Raw genomic sequence first — 16,059 nt, forward strand, 5'->3', positions numbered from 1 at the left:
CCCCTCCAACACACACACACACACACCCGCCCACACATAAGATTATTCCTTTAGAAAGAAACAAGTTATTCCACCTGAAAGGGGGGGAAAAGGAAGATCATAAATGGCGAGTAACAGATAGTCCTTCAATCTTTATGCACACTAGAGTCAGAGAAGTGGAGAGATATAGATCAATATTGTCTACATATGAATGCATATTCGTTTACCAGTGAGTGCCAGTAACACACATTTATTTTATGGTCAACACCAGAGACATGTGTAAGCACCATGAGGCATACGCATTTATGTAGATGTTTCTTCGTGGAAGCATGTTCCGCATGCATGCACAAGGGGGGGGCAGAGGGATGAATAAGCAGGGTTCAAAGATCCAGTTTGTCCAGTCGGTCAAACAAGTTGACCTACCATGAAATCAGCTAAACAGTTGGATCAACCATTTGATTTTCTTTTGCCCAAACTCATTGACTTGGTCAACTATACGACCCAGACAGTCCACATTTATCAGTATTCTATCTCCATCGCATAAATGGCTAAAAAAAATGTTTGACCAATGCCACTAGCAAGACTTGAACCTGGAACACTTCAAAAGTGTATACCATTACTAACCAATGGTCTACCACATGAATTATGTCTATGACTGATTCATTTTAATCTTTATAATTATTAAGAAGAGCTCAAGTGCACCACGACAGGGGGAGTCCCTATCGTGGCTTTCTACTACTTTTTTCTATTTTGTTGGTGTTATCTTTCCTAGTTTGATTAGGATTCTATTTTCATTTTATTTCTAGGATTCCTACTTGTATTCTGAGTATCAAGTCCTACTCTTTGTAACTTTGTTTCTCTTTTCTATCAATATAAATATAATCGGTAGTGGGGGAGAGCTGAGGTACAGAGCCTGCGATTTCTCTCAGCAGTCTCATCCTCTTCTCTCAATATCTTATCTCTTTCTCTCTGTGTAATGTAGCTCTAGATAGGAGAAGGATCCTACTAGAGGCCAAGCAACAAGATCAAAAGGGGCTGCTGGTTCGAATGGACAGAATTGGGTAATTTAGGGCAGAATTAGGGTTAGGTTTATGAGAATGGAGCTAAACCTTATATGGTTTTAATAGGCAGGTCTAGGAGAAGCTAATAGTGTAGGTTTGAACAAGGATTGAACAAAATATCAAATTTCAGAAATTAGGGTTAGGGTTAGGGTTTCGGGTTTTGGAAATTAGGAAAAACAGTCAAAACTAGGGTTTAAGGTAGGATTTTTGGGCAGAACTTCTGGTCGAGTGTTTAGGGCAAGGAGAAGGAGGTTTGGCTGTCGTATGAAGGACTTCTGATGGCTGGTTAGGTCTAGACAGAAATTTGGGGTTTTTTGGATTTTACAGAGACAATGTAAATTAGGGTTGGAGTGGGAGAAGGGGGCTGCAAGTTGGATCGAGTGGAGTAGTATGGAGGCTGTGGTTTGAATTTGAAATAATTCTGATGATCAATATGGCTGGGCAGCAAGAGCTAAGGTTTAATGGAATTCAAACAAAAATAAAGGGGATCGATTAGGGGAGGGATTAGAAGATTAGGAGAACTTGATATCCAATCTGTAGTAGAACCCACTGGCAGCAGCTTGAATATTGAGAAGGATGGAACCACATTCAATGGAGATCCTCCCAGCCCTCAGAGCGTAAGGAGTCGTAGGAGATCCACCTGCCCTTCTTCCTTGACAGAACCACAAGGCAAACACTCTCAAGGGAACAGCAGCAGCAACAAGGCAGCAAACAAAATTTTTAAACACATCAAACTTGTGGGGAGCCTCCCACGTTTTGAACTTTATAATAAAAGGCCATAGGCCAAAAACTTTTACAAACTAAACTCTTCCCTCACTTAAATCGTGGAGGGGAAGGACCTAATTAAAACACTTAAAAACTTAAAAGGTCAAAAGACCTATCTACCCCTAATAACTTAAAATAAAAGACTTAGCTAAATCACTTAAATTGAACCAATTGGATGCAACCAATTTGAACCGGTTCAATTAAAAAACATAAAAATAAACTAAGTGTTGGGCTAATCCCGTATGCAACCTATGTACCCCTAGTTTAGGCCCATTAAAGTGGCCTATTACATAGAAAACCCTTGGAATCACAACTCTAGGCTTAAGGCCATTTCGACGATGAATCTGCATCACTGTCATTGCAGATATTCAATCAATGATGTTGTAACATGGTATCAGAGATTGAATCCAATTAATCAAATTTTTTTCTATTGCGGTTTTGATTGTTCTTTAGGGTTTTCCATCAACCACTGGTTCAGCACCTATGCTGCCTATCTGCTGCATTATGCCCTAGTTAGTGATGATATAAGAATTCAACTAGGGCCTCCTACTACTGCTTATGAAGTATTGAAGATTCTCCTACTCCAATTTGTTCTTCTGCAAACATACCAATCTGCAATTACTACTTCTGGAGTTTTTTTTTTTTTTTTTTTTCAGAATTTGGGGAACTTCAATTACTTGTTATTGAACCTGCTGGTTTGCATCAAATTTTGACTTATCAGTCACTCTCAACATATAGCAGACTCTATCCAAGTTTGATGGCCTTCTGGTGGTTTGATCTTCAGCAATCGAAATTCACCTATTGTTCCTGCGGTACTGTTTTCTGGAAATTTTCCAGATCTAGTTCTTTCAAATTAATTTTTACCTGCTTAAATGATTATCCCAATTTTTTTGAACTGGATTCTCCATCACTAAAGACCATGGTTCAAAATCTCGCGATATACTGCCGATATTTCGGTATATTTCGGATATCTCGACACTGCCGAGACGAGATGACCATACGAAATGAAAAAAGTCCAAATTTCAGTATATTTCGTGAAATTTCGGTATATTATTTAAACAATGTGTATTTAACTATTTATTGATGTAGCCTAGGTGAAATAAGTCTCACTTAGGACCAGGTTGTGTAATAGGTTGGCCGAATGGGCAGATTAGGGTGATTAGGGCAAAAATTAGGGTTAGGAATTGGAGATTGAGTTAGGGTTTTATTAGGTAATGGTATGCAGGTTTTTAGGAGTCTATTGGTATAGGTTTTACTTAGGTTTGAATAGGAAATAAGATTTCAGAATTATTAGGGTTAGGGTTTTGGGTTTTGGGAATGAAGGGAATAAAGGGATCTAGGGTTTCTAAGGGGAGACAGGCCAAGAGCTTCTGGCCGAGTGTCACAGAGGTGGGGGAGAGGGTTCGGTTGAAGTTTGGAGTGATTTGTATGGTTGATTAGGGCTGGGCAGTGTTTAGGAGCTTTTAGGGTTTAAGAGAGAACTAGGGTTTTGCAGGGAAATAGTTGCAGGTTAGGGTTCAGCAAAGGAAATAGTAAATCAGATGTCACTTACTGGTTGCAGGCCTGAGATTGCAGAAACAGCAGCAGCTTGATGATTCGAAGAGACCTCCTGACCTTCACAGTGCAAGGAGTCACAGGAGATCCCACCCTTCACCACCTTGAGTCCACAAGGATGCAAGCTCGCAGAGGAGCAGACGCAGCAGCTCGAAGGCAGCAATTCCTGATCTGAAAACAGAGATTTTTTTTTATGTTTAAAGTTGTGGGGGAGCCTCCCACGAATTGGCTATTTATAATAAAAGGGGGTGGCCAAAAGGCTTTACAAATAAGCAACTTAAAAGCAATCCTAGTCAGATTAGGAGTGGGAATTCCTAATCTGAATCCTAATCACAAACATAACACATCATAGACTTATACTCTAAATAGGAGTATAAGTTTGAACAACTAACACAACTAAATACTTATCCCTCTAAAATCGTGGAGCGAGAACTTAACAAAATAAATATAAAAAGACTTTAACCCTAATAAGAAGAACTAAAAAGTAAAAAGGCTCCAACGCAAATCAAAGGCTGCCCTTCTTCTTCCTGCGTGAACTTGGATCTGCATCATTTATACATCAAGATCCGACCGTATACTGTCAATCAAGGGTGCAAATGTGTTTATTTAGCTTAAATAAGGGTGTACATGAAGTATCAGGCCTTAAAATGGCCAAAAAAAACCCACCGAGATGGACTGCCGAAATATGGCAGAAAAATTACCATATTTCGGCGAAATTTCAGATATTTCAGAAATCTCGACCTGCCCGAAATGGCGAGACGAGACGAGATCTTGAACTATGCTAAAGACCACGATCTGATTTCCAGGAGTATTCACAACCTGCTACCATATATTCCTAAACCTTGAAACTCCAAATCTCACTTTGAGTAAAATTGCTGCTGCCGGCTGATTGGTTGGTGACTTGGTTCTCATCTACTTTACTACTGTGTTACATGCCGCCTTTGATCCCTATTCTACCAGTCTACATGATGGCTGATCCCAAGGCTCCAATTGACAATATTCACATTCAGATTACCAGTATCAAGCTTTATGGTGTGTCTAATTACTTGTTATGGGCCCAAGCTGTTCAGGTCTACATCCATGCAAAAGGTAAGATGAAATATCTCACCTCTGATCCTCCACCTGCTGAATCCAAGGATCCCAATGTAATTGCTGCCTATGAAGAGTGGATGCGTGAAAATTCTATACTGAAGATTTTATTGTGGAATAGCATGGAACCTACCATTGCAGCAAACGTTATGTTTCATACTAATGCAAAGGGAGTTTGGGATGATCTTAAAGAGACATTCTCTCAAGACAAGAATATACCCCGAACCTATGATCTTTATGAGAAGATGTTCAACTTCAAGCAAGGAGAAAAGTCACTTACTCTGAATATTTCAGCACCTGTAAGAGAATTATTATTGAGGAGCTCCAGGTTCATCAACCACTTTTTTTTTGTTAGGCTTCATCAACCACATACTACTGATTTGGAGCAGTTAAAAATCCAACGGGCTGAGTTCTATGTTGCAAAGTTTATAGCAGGTTCTCATCCTGACTGATGCAGGTTTATCACCAATTTGGGTTTTTTTCCCTAGAAATAAGTCTAGGATTAGGTTATAGACATGTTGGGCCTTTGGTCCCATGGGTTTTCTATGCAATAAGCCACTTTTATGGGCCTAAAGTTGGGGTACATAAGTTGCATACGGGATTAGCCCTTTACTTAGTTTATTTTCATGTTTTCGTGTTTTAAATTGAACCGATTGAACCACCGGTCCAATTTAAGTGATTTTAAAATATTCTTTTAGGGTAGAATCTTCTTAAGTTTTATTTTAGGGTCCACACCTCTACACGAATTTTAGAGAGGGAGTGTTTTGTATTTAGACTCAACCCAAGGATTAGGGATTTCTTATTTCTAGGCTGCATAGGAATTTGGGCCTTTGGCCATTATAAATAAAGGCAACCGTGGGGCTCCTCTTTACTCATTGTTTATGAAATTTCTCTCTTGCAAGCTGCTGCAACTGTTCTCCTACTGAAGATATGCTTTGTGTGTGATCAAAGCTGGTGGGATTTGTGTGTGATCCAATCGACACCTTGCGGTGTGAAGCCCAGGTGGTTTGTTGGTGGGATTGGTGTCTGATCCAATCGACACTCCGCAGTGTGAAGCCCGAGTGGTTCCTCTCAAGTTCTACTTTCAAGTTCAAGTTCAAGATCTGATTTTTATTCAAGTTCAAAGATTCAATTTTTATTCAAGTTTCATCCTCAAACAAGCTGCTGCCAGTAGTAATCTGCTACTGTAACTAAGTTTGAGACATCCCCATCCCCTTCTTCTCATCTTCTACAACCCAACCCTAACATTCCCCTTTAAGCTTTTATTATTCTCCACTCTAAATCCTGCCCAGACCTAACCTTCCATCAGAATCACTTCAAATTTAAACCAAGGTATAAACTTTCGCGATATATTGGTATCTCAGGCCTACCGAGAAATCCGAAATATGTCGAAATTTCGCTGAAATATTGCATTTTTTTCTGCAATATTTCGGCAGTCCATCTCGGAGGGTTTTTGACCATATCTAGGCCTGATACTTCATGGACACCCTTATTTAAGCTAAATAAACACATTTAAACTTCATATTGCAAAAAAATGAACTCAAAGAGGTGTTTTGGGCTTGCACCCTTGATTGACAGTATAAAGTCGGTGACCCTAATGTAGAAATAGTTAAATACACATTGATTAGGCAGTCAAAGACATAAAAGAAATTTAAACAAACTAATTAACACTCATAAGAAGTGAAAAATCCTTGGAGGATGAGCTTGGATGAAGCTCCTACGTGTTTCCGGCGACAATCCGTCGAAAATGAAGAAATGCTTGGATCCAAGTTGGAAGAGTGGAAGAAAGCAAAAACAGAAGCAAAATAGAATTATAGAGGTCTCTACAGGTCTCGGTCGAAATTTCGACTGAGACTTGCTAGATATGGTATTTATAGCATGGGTCACTTAACCCTTTAAGTGGCATATACCATATTTTAGAATACAGGGATATTTCGGTGACATACCAAAATATTCCGAAATGTCCCGGAATATCGTCGAAATATGTACTTTTTTTGTTTCGTTTTCACATTTTGTCTTGGCACTACCGAAATTTCCGTAATTCACCGATATATCGGCGAAATTTCGCGAAATTTTGTAACATGATTCAAACCACAGCATCCCTAGTACACCCCCTCCACTCGATCTAGACCTCTGCCCCATCCCATCATCAAAACCCTAAATTCCCTTAACTCCCATTAAAACCCCAAACCCTAAATTATAGTCCAGCAACATCCAGCCATCATCAGACCTCCATACCTTGGCCGAGTGACCTTCTCTACCCCTAGTGAACTTAACCTGAAGCCCTTGCCCTAAGTCCACCTCTAAACCCTAGATTCCATCACTTCCATCTTTTCAAAAATCCGAAACCCTAACCTGCTGCCTTTTAAGTTCTCACACTTACGCTCATCAAACCATCACTGGGCCAAAACTGATAAGACTCCCCTACACCTGCCTAGCATAACCATACTCTCAAACCCTAACCTAATCCTAACCCTAACTTAGACCTAAACCCTTATTCTGCCCCAAACTGCCTGTTCATAGCAAATCCTGAAGCATTGGTTCCTAGCTGGTCTCCTATCCACCTAGGACTACATTACTGACTATCAGGCTGTCAAAAGTCAACTTCTTACTGGTGAAAAGGTACATTCGCTGAATGAAACCTTCTCTCGTCTTCAACGTTTGGTAACTACTCTCAAAGTTGATCCTTTTCCCGCTTCTCAGGAAAGTTTAGCTTTCACAGCTAACAGAGGACGAGGTAACTCTTATTTTGGTAGAGGCCGAGGCGGTGGCCGCGGTCGTAGTTCAAATGGGCAGCAAACTAATAAGTCTTCTCGTTACTGTACTTATTGCAACAAACCAAATCATACAGTTGACACATGTTGGGCCAAACATTGTCGAACTGACTGGGCCAATGAATTAGCAAATTCAGCCACCGCTGATACTTCTACTGAGCACGTGCACACCAGTGACACCACATCTACTCCTGAGGCATCTACCCCTACACTTGTTTCTCATGATGACTACAATCAATTACTGAAACGGCTCCAACTCTTTAAGTCATCAACTTCTACTTCTACAGCTACCTTAGCACATACAAGTAACTCAACCTTCTTTACCACCACTCCTTGGATTGTTAATTCTAGAGCATCCTCTCATATGACAGGCAAATCTCACTTATTTACTTCATTATGCTCCACTTCTCATTCTACTCCTGTTATTCTTGTTGATGGTTCTTCAACTCATATTGCTGGTCATGGTACAATATCTCCTACCGCATCTATGACCCTTTCTTATGTTCTTCATGTACCTAAATTACCCCCAAGTCTTTTATCTGTTAGTCAACTTCCTAAATCCCTTAGTTGTTCTATTCATAGTTGTCAAGGTGCTAAGCGATCCAAGGCATTCAAGGTCCTTCTTAAGCACTTAGGCGCTTAGGCGGCGCCTAGGGGACCTAAGCGTTCCAGTATTTTTTTTTTTTTTATTGATGCCAAAATGAGTAAGGTACACATACATGAATAAATAAACAGCCCATTACACTTTACAGCAATAGCAAACTCACATTAATATATGCTAATTTAACAGCATAGATGCCCTGAGCATGTATGAGTGGTTGAACCTAGATGTTGCTATTAAGATTATATTGCACAATTGAATTGCATAATAAAGGAATTACAGCATTACAAAATAAGTGAAACACATAATCAAATAATCTCATATTACACAATCATATAATCACAAAATGACAAAACTACATAACCTATACTAACAGTTGCACAATTTGATTTGAATAACAAAATCACATCATAGTTGTCAAGGCGTTGCCTAGGCAGCCAGGTGCCTTTCTCTCGCCTTGGTTTCTGGTGTCGCCTTGGTCACCTAGGCGACGCCTTGTCGCCTTGTTGCCTTGTTGGTGTCTCCTTGGTTATTAGTCCCCTCACTCCCCTTGGTTCGCCAAGGCGCCTTAACAACTATGAATCACATACCACAAAATTCCAGCCACAGACCACACCACCAGCAGCCACCGATAGAAGAAGAAAAAGGAGGTGAAATGATGCAGATTCATCACCAAGATAGGCTTGTTTTATTATGAATAAGTCTAGGGTTGGGTTCTACACATGTTGGGCCTTTGATCCCATGGGTTTTCTATGTAATAGGTCACTTTTATGGACCTAAAGCATAGGTAATAGGGTTGCATACGGGATTAAATGCTTTAGTTCCATACTTAGTTTTATTTTGGAGTTTTTGTTCTTAAAGTTTTATTTTGGAGTTTTTGTTCTTAAATTGTACCGGTTCAACCAGTGGTGCAATTCAAGTAACTAGTAGTATATTTTTTTAAGTGTTTAGTTGGCCTGGATCAGGACTCTGTTTTGAATCTATTTCAGTTTACTAGTCAGTATAGGTTACCTAATAAGTAAGGATTGGGTTAGGCCTTTCCTTTTTAGTGTAGGAGTCTATTTTTGAGTCCTTTATATGAGGTTGTAAGGGGCGCAAGTATTGAACACGAATTTGATAATGAAAAGGCTTTTTGCTGCTCTCTTCCATTGAAGATTTGTCTTGTGTTTGATCAAGGCTGGTGGGATCGGTGTTTGATCCAATCGACACCTTGCAATGGGAAGCCCGGGTGGTTCGTTGAAGGAATCGGTGTTTGATCCGATTGACACCTTACGGTAGGAAACCCAGGTGGTTTGTTTTGGTTCTCTTTTGAAGTTCTCCATTATTGTTCTACTTGAGTTTGACTCTATGGTTGAGGTTGGAAGTAATTCTTTTGCTGACAAAATCTATGATTTATTACCCCATCCCTAACCTGATATAATTGGGTTCCCATTGTTCTTTTGGTTTCCCCATATGTTTTATTTCTCATTGTTCTCTTTGTTTCCTCATATGATTTATTTCCCATTGTTCTCTTGGTTTCCTCATATGGAGGATGCCGCCGGAGATATCTTACTCGAAGGAAGAAGCTGTCGGAGGTATCTGCTCATCTCCACAGCTTCACAGATTTCTTCACAGGTAGGGTTCACACTTCTGAGTTCCGCACAGCCAGGTTCTCTCCCCAGTCCCAACTTTTCCTTAGGTTCTATGTCTTATACTTCCCACATGTTGTACAGTTTGTACACCAGCCAATAGCACAGTTAGTAGCAATATTTTTTATAAAATCCGAAAAAAAAAACATAATAAACATAAGGCGGCACCTAAAGTCCCAAGGCGCCCGCCTTAATGTGTTAGTGAAAGGCGGTCAACCGCCCACCGCCTAGGCTACGGTTTGACAACTATGGTTCTATTACCTTCTATCCCTTCTATTGTGTTTTTCAGGACCTTCAGACCGGGGGGACGATTGGTAGCGGAGCAGGTTGAATTATACTATTTGGATGACACTGGCCCTTCTGCCGCAGCTACTACATCTACTGGTGGAACTCCTCTTCAATGGCATTTCCATTTGGGTCATTTATCTCTGTCAGAACTTCAGTTGCTTAATCCAAGTTGCAAATCCATTTCCAGCTCAAGTGTGAAGCGTGTGAACTTGGCAAACATCATCAATCGTCGTTTCCTCCTCGCAGTGGTCTTAAGAGTCTGTCTTTATTTTCTTTAGTTCATTCAGATGGTTGGGCTCCATGCCGTGTCAGTAATAGGCTAGGCTTTTCTTACTTTGTTACGTTTATAGACGATTATTCCCGCTTGACATGGGTTTATTTGTTAAAAGATTGTTCTGGGTTTCTTACTGTTTTCAGCATTTTGTCAAGAAATAAAGACTCAATTTGGTATTTCTATAAGATTTTTAGAATTAATAATGCCCTTGAGTACACTCAACGGATTTCGCAATTTTGTATAGAGAATGAGATGATTCATCAAACAAGTTGTTCGTACACTCCTCAACAAAATGGGGTTGGCGAACAAAAGAATAGACACTTGTTGGAAATTTAATTTCTTGTTCAATCACGATTCATACGAATGTTCCTAAACAATATTGGTGTGATGTCATCCATACTGCATGTTATCTAATCAATCGGATGCCTTCTCTTTTTGATAATCAAGTACCATATTCTCTTTTATATCCTGGTGCATCGTTGTTTATTGTTCCCCCTCGGGTTTTTAGATGTGTGTGTTTTGTTCATCTCTTACAACCTAATATTGATAAACCATCTCCCAAGGTCGTCAAGTCACAAGTGTACCTTTCATGGGTATTCTAGGACTCAGAAGGGATACAAATGCTTTGGTCTTGTGACTCATAAGCAATTTGTTAGTGTTGATGTCACTTTCTTTGAAAGTACCCCATTTTATTCTAAATTTGTTTCCTCTCCTATTTCTATTGCTACTAGTCCTCCTATTCCTGCTATTATTTCGCTTTCTCCTCCTCCACTACAGGTATACCAGCGGCGTACTAAGATCGTGCCCTCCACCTCAGATCCAGCTCCAGCTACTGCTCCAACAGCCTCACAGTCTGATCCAGTTCTACAAGCTTCTGTTCCACCGGATCCTCTGGATCTACCTGTCGCTATTTGCAAAGGTACTCGCTCCTGTACTCAAGAATCCTTAATTGCCTATCCTATTGATAGTTATGTATCCCTATCTCATCTTCCTTCTTCTTTCCATAGTTTTGTTCTTTGTGTTTTCATTGGGTATACACAGTCAAATACAATCTTAATGGATCTATTGAGAGTCTCAAAGCTCAGCTGGTTGCAAAGGGGTACACTCAGACATTTGGTGTCTATTACTTCAAAACATTTTCTTCAGTTGCTAGGTTGAACTCTGTTTAGGTTCTTATATCTTTGGCCGTCAATTTGGATTAGCTCTTGTATCAAATGGACATCAAGAATGCATTTCTTTATGGGGATTTACAGGAAGAAGTTTAGATGGACCAACCTCCAAGGTATGTTGCTCAGGGGGAGGATTCTACTCGTGTTTGCAGATCACAAGGCTATTTATGGGTTGAAACAACCACCTAGAGCATGGTTTGAAAATTCAGCTCCATTGTCACTCGCTAAAGTTTTTCCCAACGCTATTCTGACTACTCTGTATTTGTTCGACATCATGGCTCGACAGTGGTTGTTCTTGTTGTTTATGTTGATGATATTATTATTTCTGGGAACGATACTGATGGTATTGCATTAGTCAAATCATATCTTCACTAGCAGCTATAGATGAAGGTTTAGGTCCTCTCAAATATTTTCTTGGCATTGAAGTACTAATAGGTAAGAAGGGTATCAATCTATCCCAATGAAAGTATGTGTTAAGAGTTGCTAACTGAAACTGGTATGCTTGCATATAAACCGATTGATATTCCCATGGACCCACATCAGAAATTGGAAGCCTCTAGCAATGAGGATTTTGAAGATAAACAACGATACAAATGTCTTATCGGGAAATTTATTTATCTTACTATAACAAAGCCAAATATTTCCTTTGCTATTGGTATTATTAGTCAGTTTATGCAATCTCCTCAAAAGGCTAACTAGGAAGTTGTGTGTCGTATTCTACGTTATTTGATAGGTGCTCCAAGTAAAGGGCTTACATTTCGTCCACATTGAAATATTAATCTTGTTGGATTCTCTGATGCTGACTGGGCTGAATCATCTGGTGATAGACGCTCTACCCCGGGGTATTATACTTTTGTTGGTGGAAACTTAATGACCTGGAGAAGTAAAAAAGCAAACTACCATAGCAAGATCCAGTGTTGAGGCTAAGTATCAAACTATGGCTCATACGGCAGCAGAATTGATGTGGTTAAGGTCATTAGATCAATAGTTGGGTTTTCCTGTCTCATCTCTGATGAAGATGTAATGTGATAATCAGGCAGCTATCTACATTGCTCATAATCTAGTGTTCCACGAAAGAACTAAGCACATTGAAGTTGGTTGTCACCATGTACGGAATGCTGTCATGAATAAGCTGATTGTTACTCCATTCTTCTCCACCAGAAATCAACTTGCTGATGTGCTTAATAAGTCTCTGTTTGGTCCTGCTTTCCGACATGTTTGTACCAAGCTGGGAATGAGTGACCAGTATGCTCCAGCTTGAGGGGGAGTGTTAAGAAGACCTCGAGTGCACCACGATAGAGGGAGTCCCTATCATGGCTTTCTACTACTTTGTTTCTATTTTGTTGGTGTTATCTTTCCAAGTTTGAATAGGATTCTATTTTAATTTTATTTCTAGGATTCCTGCTTGTATTCTGAGTATGGAGTCCTACTCTTTGTAACTTTATTTTCTCTTTTCTATCAATATAAATATAATCGGTAGTGGGGGAGAGCTGAGGTACATTCCTCTTCTCTCAATCTCTTCTATCTTTCTCTCTGTGATTGCTGGTATTCAATCAATGATATTGCAACAAAGTATAATCTACCACTTAATGACTTAGAAGTCAAATCCATTCTGATCCATTTAACCCAACTGCTTGAACCGATGACCCACCACCCAGCATCATTAATGGGAAAGTGGGAAGCAGGGTTTCAGAACATTGTAAATAAGTAATATCATCAGCCCCACGGTACAGTCTTTCCTCCTGCCGGAGAAATAAGGTGGCAGAGAAAGAAGAGGAAGAAGACAGCTCTTATCTTCTTTTGCTTTTGTCTCCTAAAGAATGGTCATGCATATTCTTCAATCATTTTTCCCTCATCAACAAAACCCTAAAAGGTATTCATATTGGCTTTGACAAAAGTTGCATTCTTTGTTTTTCTGCACAAGGACAAAAGAAGAGTGAGCTATGAGTAAACCTTCCCTAGTTAACTTTCATGTTAACCTGTATGCATTCTTTTCTTTCTTTCTTTCTTTTTAGGGGGGTGTTGTTTGGTGGATCTGAGGTTGCAGGGATGAAGATTAAAAATCACCACACACTTACATTCAACTTAGATTCCAAAAAATCCATTCCCATATGCATGCTCCTTACAGCATAATTCCTCTCTCTTGTGAATATATTATATGCACTCTCACCCACACACTCAGAACAAACTCCATGCAAAACTCATAAGGAATCAAAGGAAAGCAGCCCTTCCATCTTTCGTCTTTTTTCCACTCTCTATCACTCTCTCCAGACTATGTTATGTAAATTCAAATAATATTCCATTGTCAAAGATAGGAGCACCTTACAAATGACTTTCCACATAGAACCATAGAATGTCCAAACTTGAAGAAAATCCTCCTTACGAGCCTACTCCCAAATACAGACTTGAATTTCCTTTTTCAATTTTGTTTCCTTCTCTGATTAATCTCACCCTTCGAATTACAACTTAGGAATATTGACTAAGAAAAAAAGTGATGAAATCTTAGTTCGATAACTCTGGGAACACCTATGGTTACTCATGGAGGCATGTTAAAAGGTTCAAAATGTATATTGAACCCTCCAGTAAATGCACATAAGATAACAATTACATCCAATTCCCAACCTAAGGTACCAGAGAAGTTAACTTGTTTCTTCTTATTTATGAGGAGGAAAGAAAAACGTACATGTGTCGGTGTCAATGAAATCATCTTGACCAAAGTTTCACATTGTCCATAAAACCAGGCAAATTGTTGTTTCAGTAAGTGAACCAATCAATATAAATTAATTCTACGAGGTTCAATTATAAGACGAGTTTCAGATGAGTTACTTAAAGAGATACCACAGAAGATGAGGAAAAAATTCCAGAAATATGAATTTTTTTCCTAATTTTTTCTCCATCAAAGGGTTGGGCAAATTTCCAAGAAGAATCAAGGAATGTATAAAACGCCAATGACATTCACTAAACTAGCCCTTCGAGATTAATTTACTCAGCAAACCCGTCTAGAAAAACCTACTCATTAATACAAAGATCTAACATGAAATTAGCAGCAAAGCGAAACCCAGAGTGAAATTCCCACAACAAATTAATCAAAAGTTTCCCCATTTTTTCTCACAATAAGTAATTCTTAAACAAGAATGAAATACAACCCTAAAGAGACAAAGGAAATTTTCCTTTTTCTTTCCTTTAGTGGGGAAGAGACGCACCTGGTTTAATATAAAGCTCTTGCCTTGACGAGCTCGACCGCATACGGAGACAACCCCTATAGGCCCTTTCACAAGCTGAAGTGTGGCAACGGCCTTAGGGTCCATCCTGAACTTTCCTTTCTCGTCGCAGTAAACGAGACGCAACGGCCTCGCGGGGCCCGTAGCAACGATAGTAGAAGAGGGAGAAGGAGAGTGAGGGATGGATTGTGGAGAAGTATCCATGGCGTCTCTAGAGGCAGAGCCTCTATTGAACAGTCTCTGCATCATCTTCTCTCTCAACGATCTCTGACTTTCTTCTCAGTACTTGGAATGCGCGAAAGAGGAAAAGAAATCTTTTGGGAATAGAAGGTGTGACGTTGTAAAGAAAAAGTGAGATTTAAAAATGGGAAGAGGGAAGCTGAAACGATTTTTGAAACATATTATATAGGGAGAATGTTCTTTGTGACACATGGGGATGGGGGTGGGTGCAATGACCACCCTGCCCCCGTAAGTGGCAAACCCATGTGTCTAGGTGCAGCCTGTGCTGCAGCACAGAGAACATGAGCCCTCTATATAATAAAGGACGCCCTACCGCATGCGGTCCAAAGTATTGCTTTCTTTTGTTTTTGGTAGAAATTACTATAATGTATCCTTGTTTGGAAACCCAGATTGGCTACTTCCGCCATCGATTAGAAGCGTATGTGGGATAATGTGGTCATTTCAAGTAAAGGTTAAGGAAAAAGAAAATCATAGAAATACTTGGGTCGGTTTACCCGGATTTTCGGAAGGGGTCGGACCATCTGCGTATAGATCAAGTAGTTAGGAGACTCGTTGCTGCTTGAGTGTTGTTATAATTTTGGGAAAAATAAGGTTGCGGCCTGCATGGCCCCTATGCCTAGACACAAGTAGGGCAAAATGACTGCCCCACCCCTCATGAGCAGAAAAATCTCACACCAATTGGATAAGTGTTTCAATCCCATATAAATGGGAGAAGATTCTCATAGAAAGTGGCATTGAAGACCGCACCAATAAGGTGCAATGGAATGGTTTTGCACATAAGAGTATAGTGAGGTAATTTCATGTGAGGAAGAGAGAGATAGAGAATGCCAACGTCCTCCCCCTGGTGGCTTAGAGAACCCTTACTCCAAAAAATTTATAAAGCCCCGTTTGTTTAGAGGGGTTTCAATAAGGTGAGATTTAACGAGTGGAAAAATTGTTCTAATTTTCCCCAACAAGGGAAAATTGATGCATTTGATTATCTCAGGTGGAAAAGTTTCGCAAAAGATCCTGTGCATTCGGGCAACCGGGCTGCATGTGCAGCGCCAGGCTCAAGGCGGGGCACTTTGACTGCCTTACCCCTGCTCGGGCACATGCAGCCTAATGCATAGGAGCCGGGTCCGAATAGCTCCTAGACAACATTGGGAAGGGAGCTTTCCTCGCCTAGTGACATGGCCTCCACCCTATCCCAGGGAAACTTGCAATATCTCTTGATTTCTCTTCACTACTCTTTCTCTTCTCATCTTCTTCCTACACCATGGCATATACCCACTGTTTGTCTTTATATACTCCCACTACAGCCATCTTCTGCCTCTAATCCCATACACCCACCACCTTGATTTCTTTCTCACAGCCCAATATATCACCCTAGTTGTTGCTGCACATCACCACAGCCCCACCATCATCTACTGCAATCAC

The 16,059-nt window shown here is 40.1% G+C and overlaps 1 protein-coding gene across 1 annotated transcript in view; it reads right to left on the minus strand.

Moving 5' to 3' along the window:
• The window catches only part of LOC122640353 (guanylate-binding protein 2-like), a 68,165-nt gene extending 53,432 nt beyond the window's left edge, over positions 1–14,733 (minus strand). Inside the window, exon 1 of the mRNA XM_043833516.1 lies at positions 14,386–14,733. Coding sequence (XP_043689451.1) covers positions 14,386–14,652 — 267 coding nt within the window. The 5' untranslated portion in view covers positions 14,653–14,733. The remainder of the gene's footprint in view (positions 1–14,385) is intronic.
• Positions 14,734–16,059: the final 1,326 nt, after the last annotated feature.

This window comes from Telopea speciosissima, chromosome 9, assembly GCF_018873765.1.
Source record: "Telopea speciosissima isolate NSW1024214 ecotype Mountain lineage chromosome 9, Tspe_v1, whole genome shotgun sequence".
NCBI lineage: Eukaryota > Viridiplantae > Streptophyta > Magnoliopsida > Proteales > Proteaceae > Telopea > Telopea speciosissima.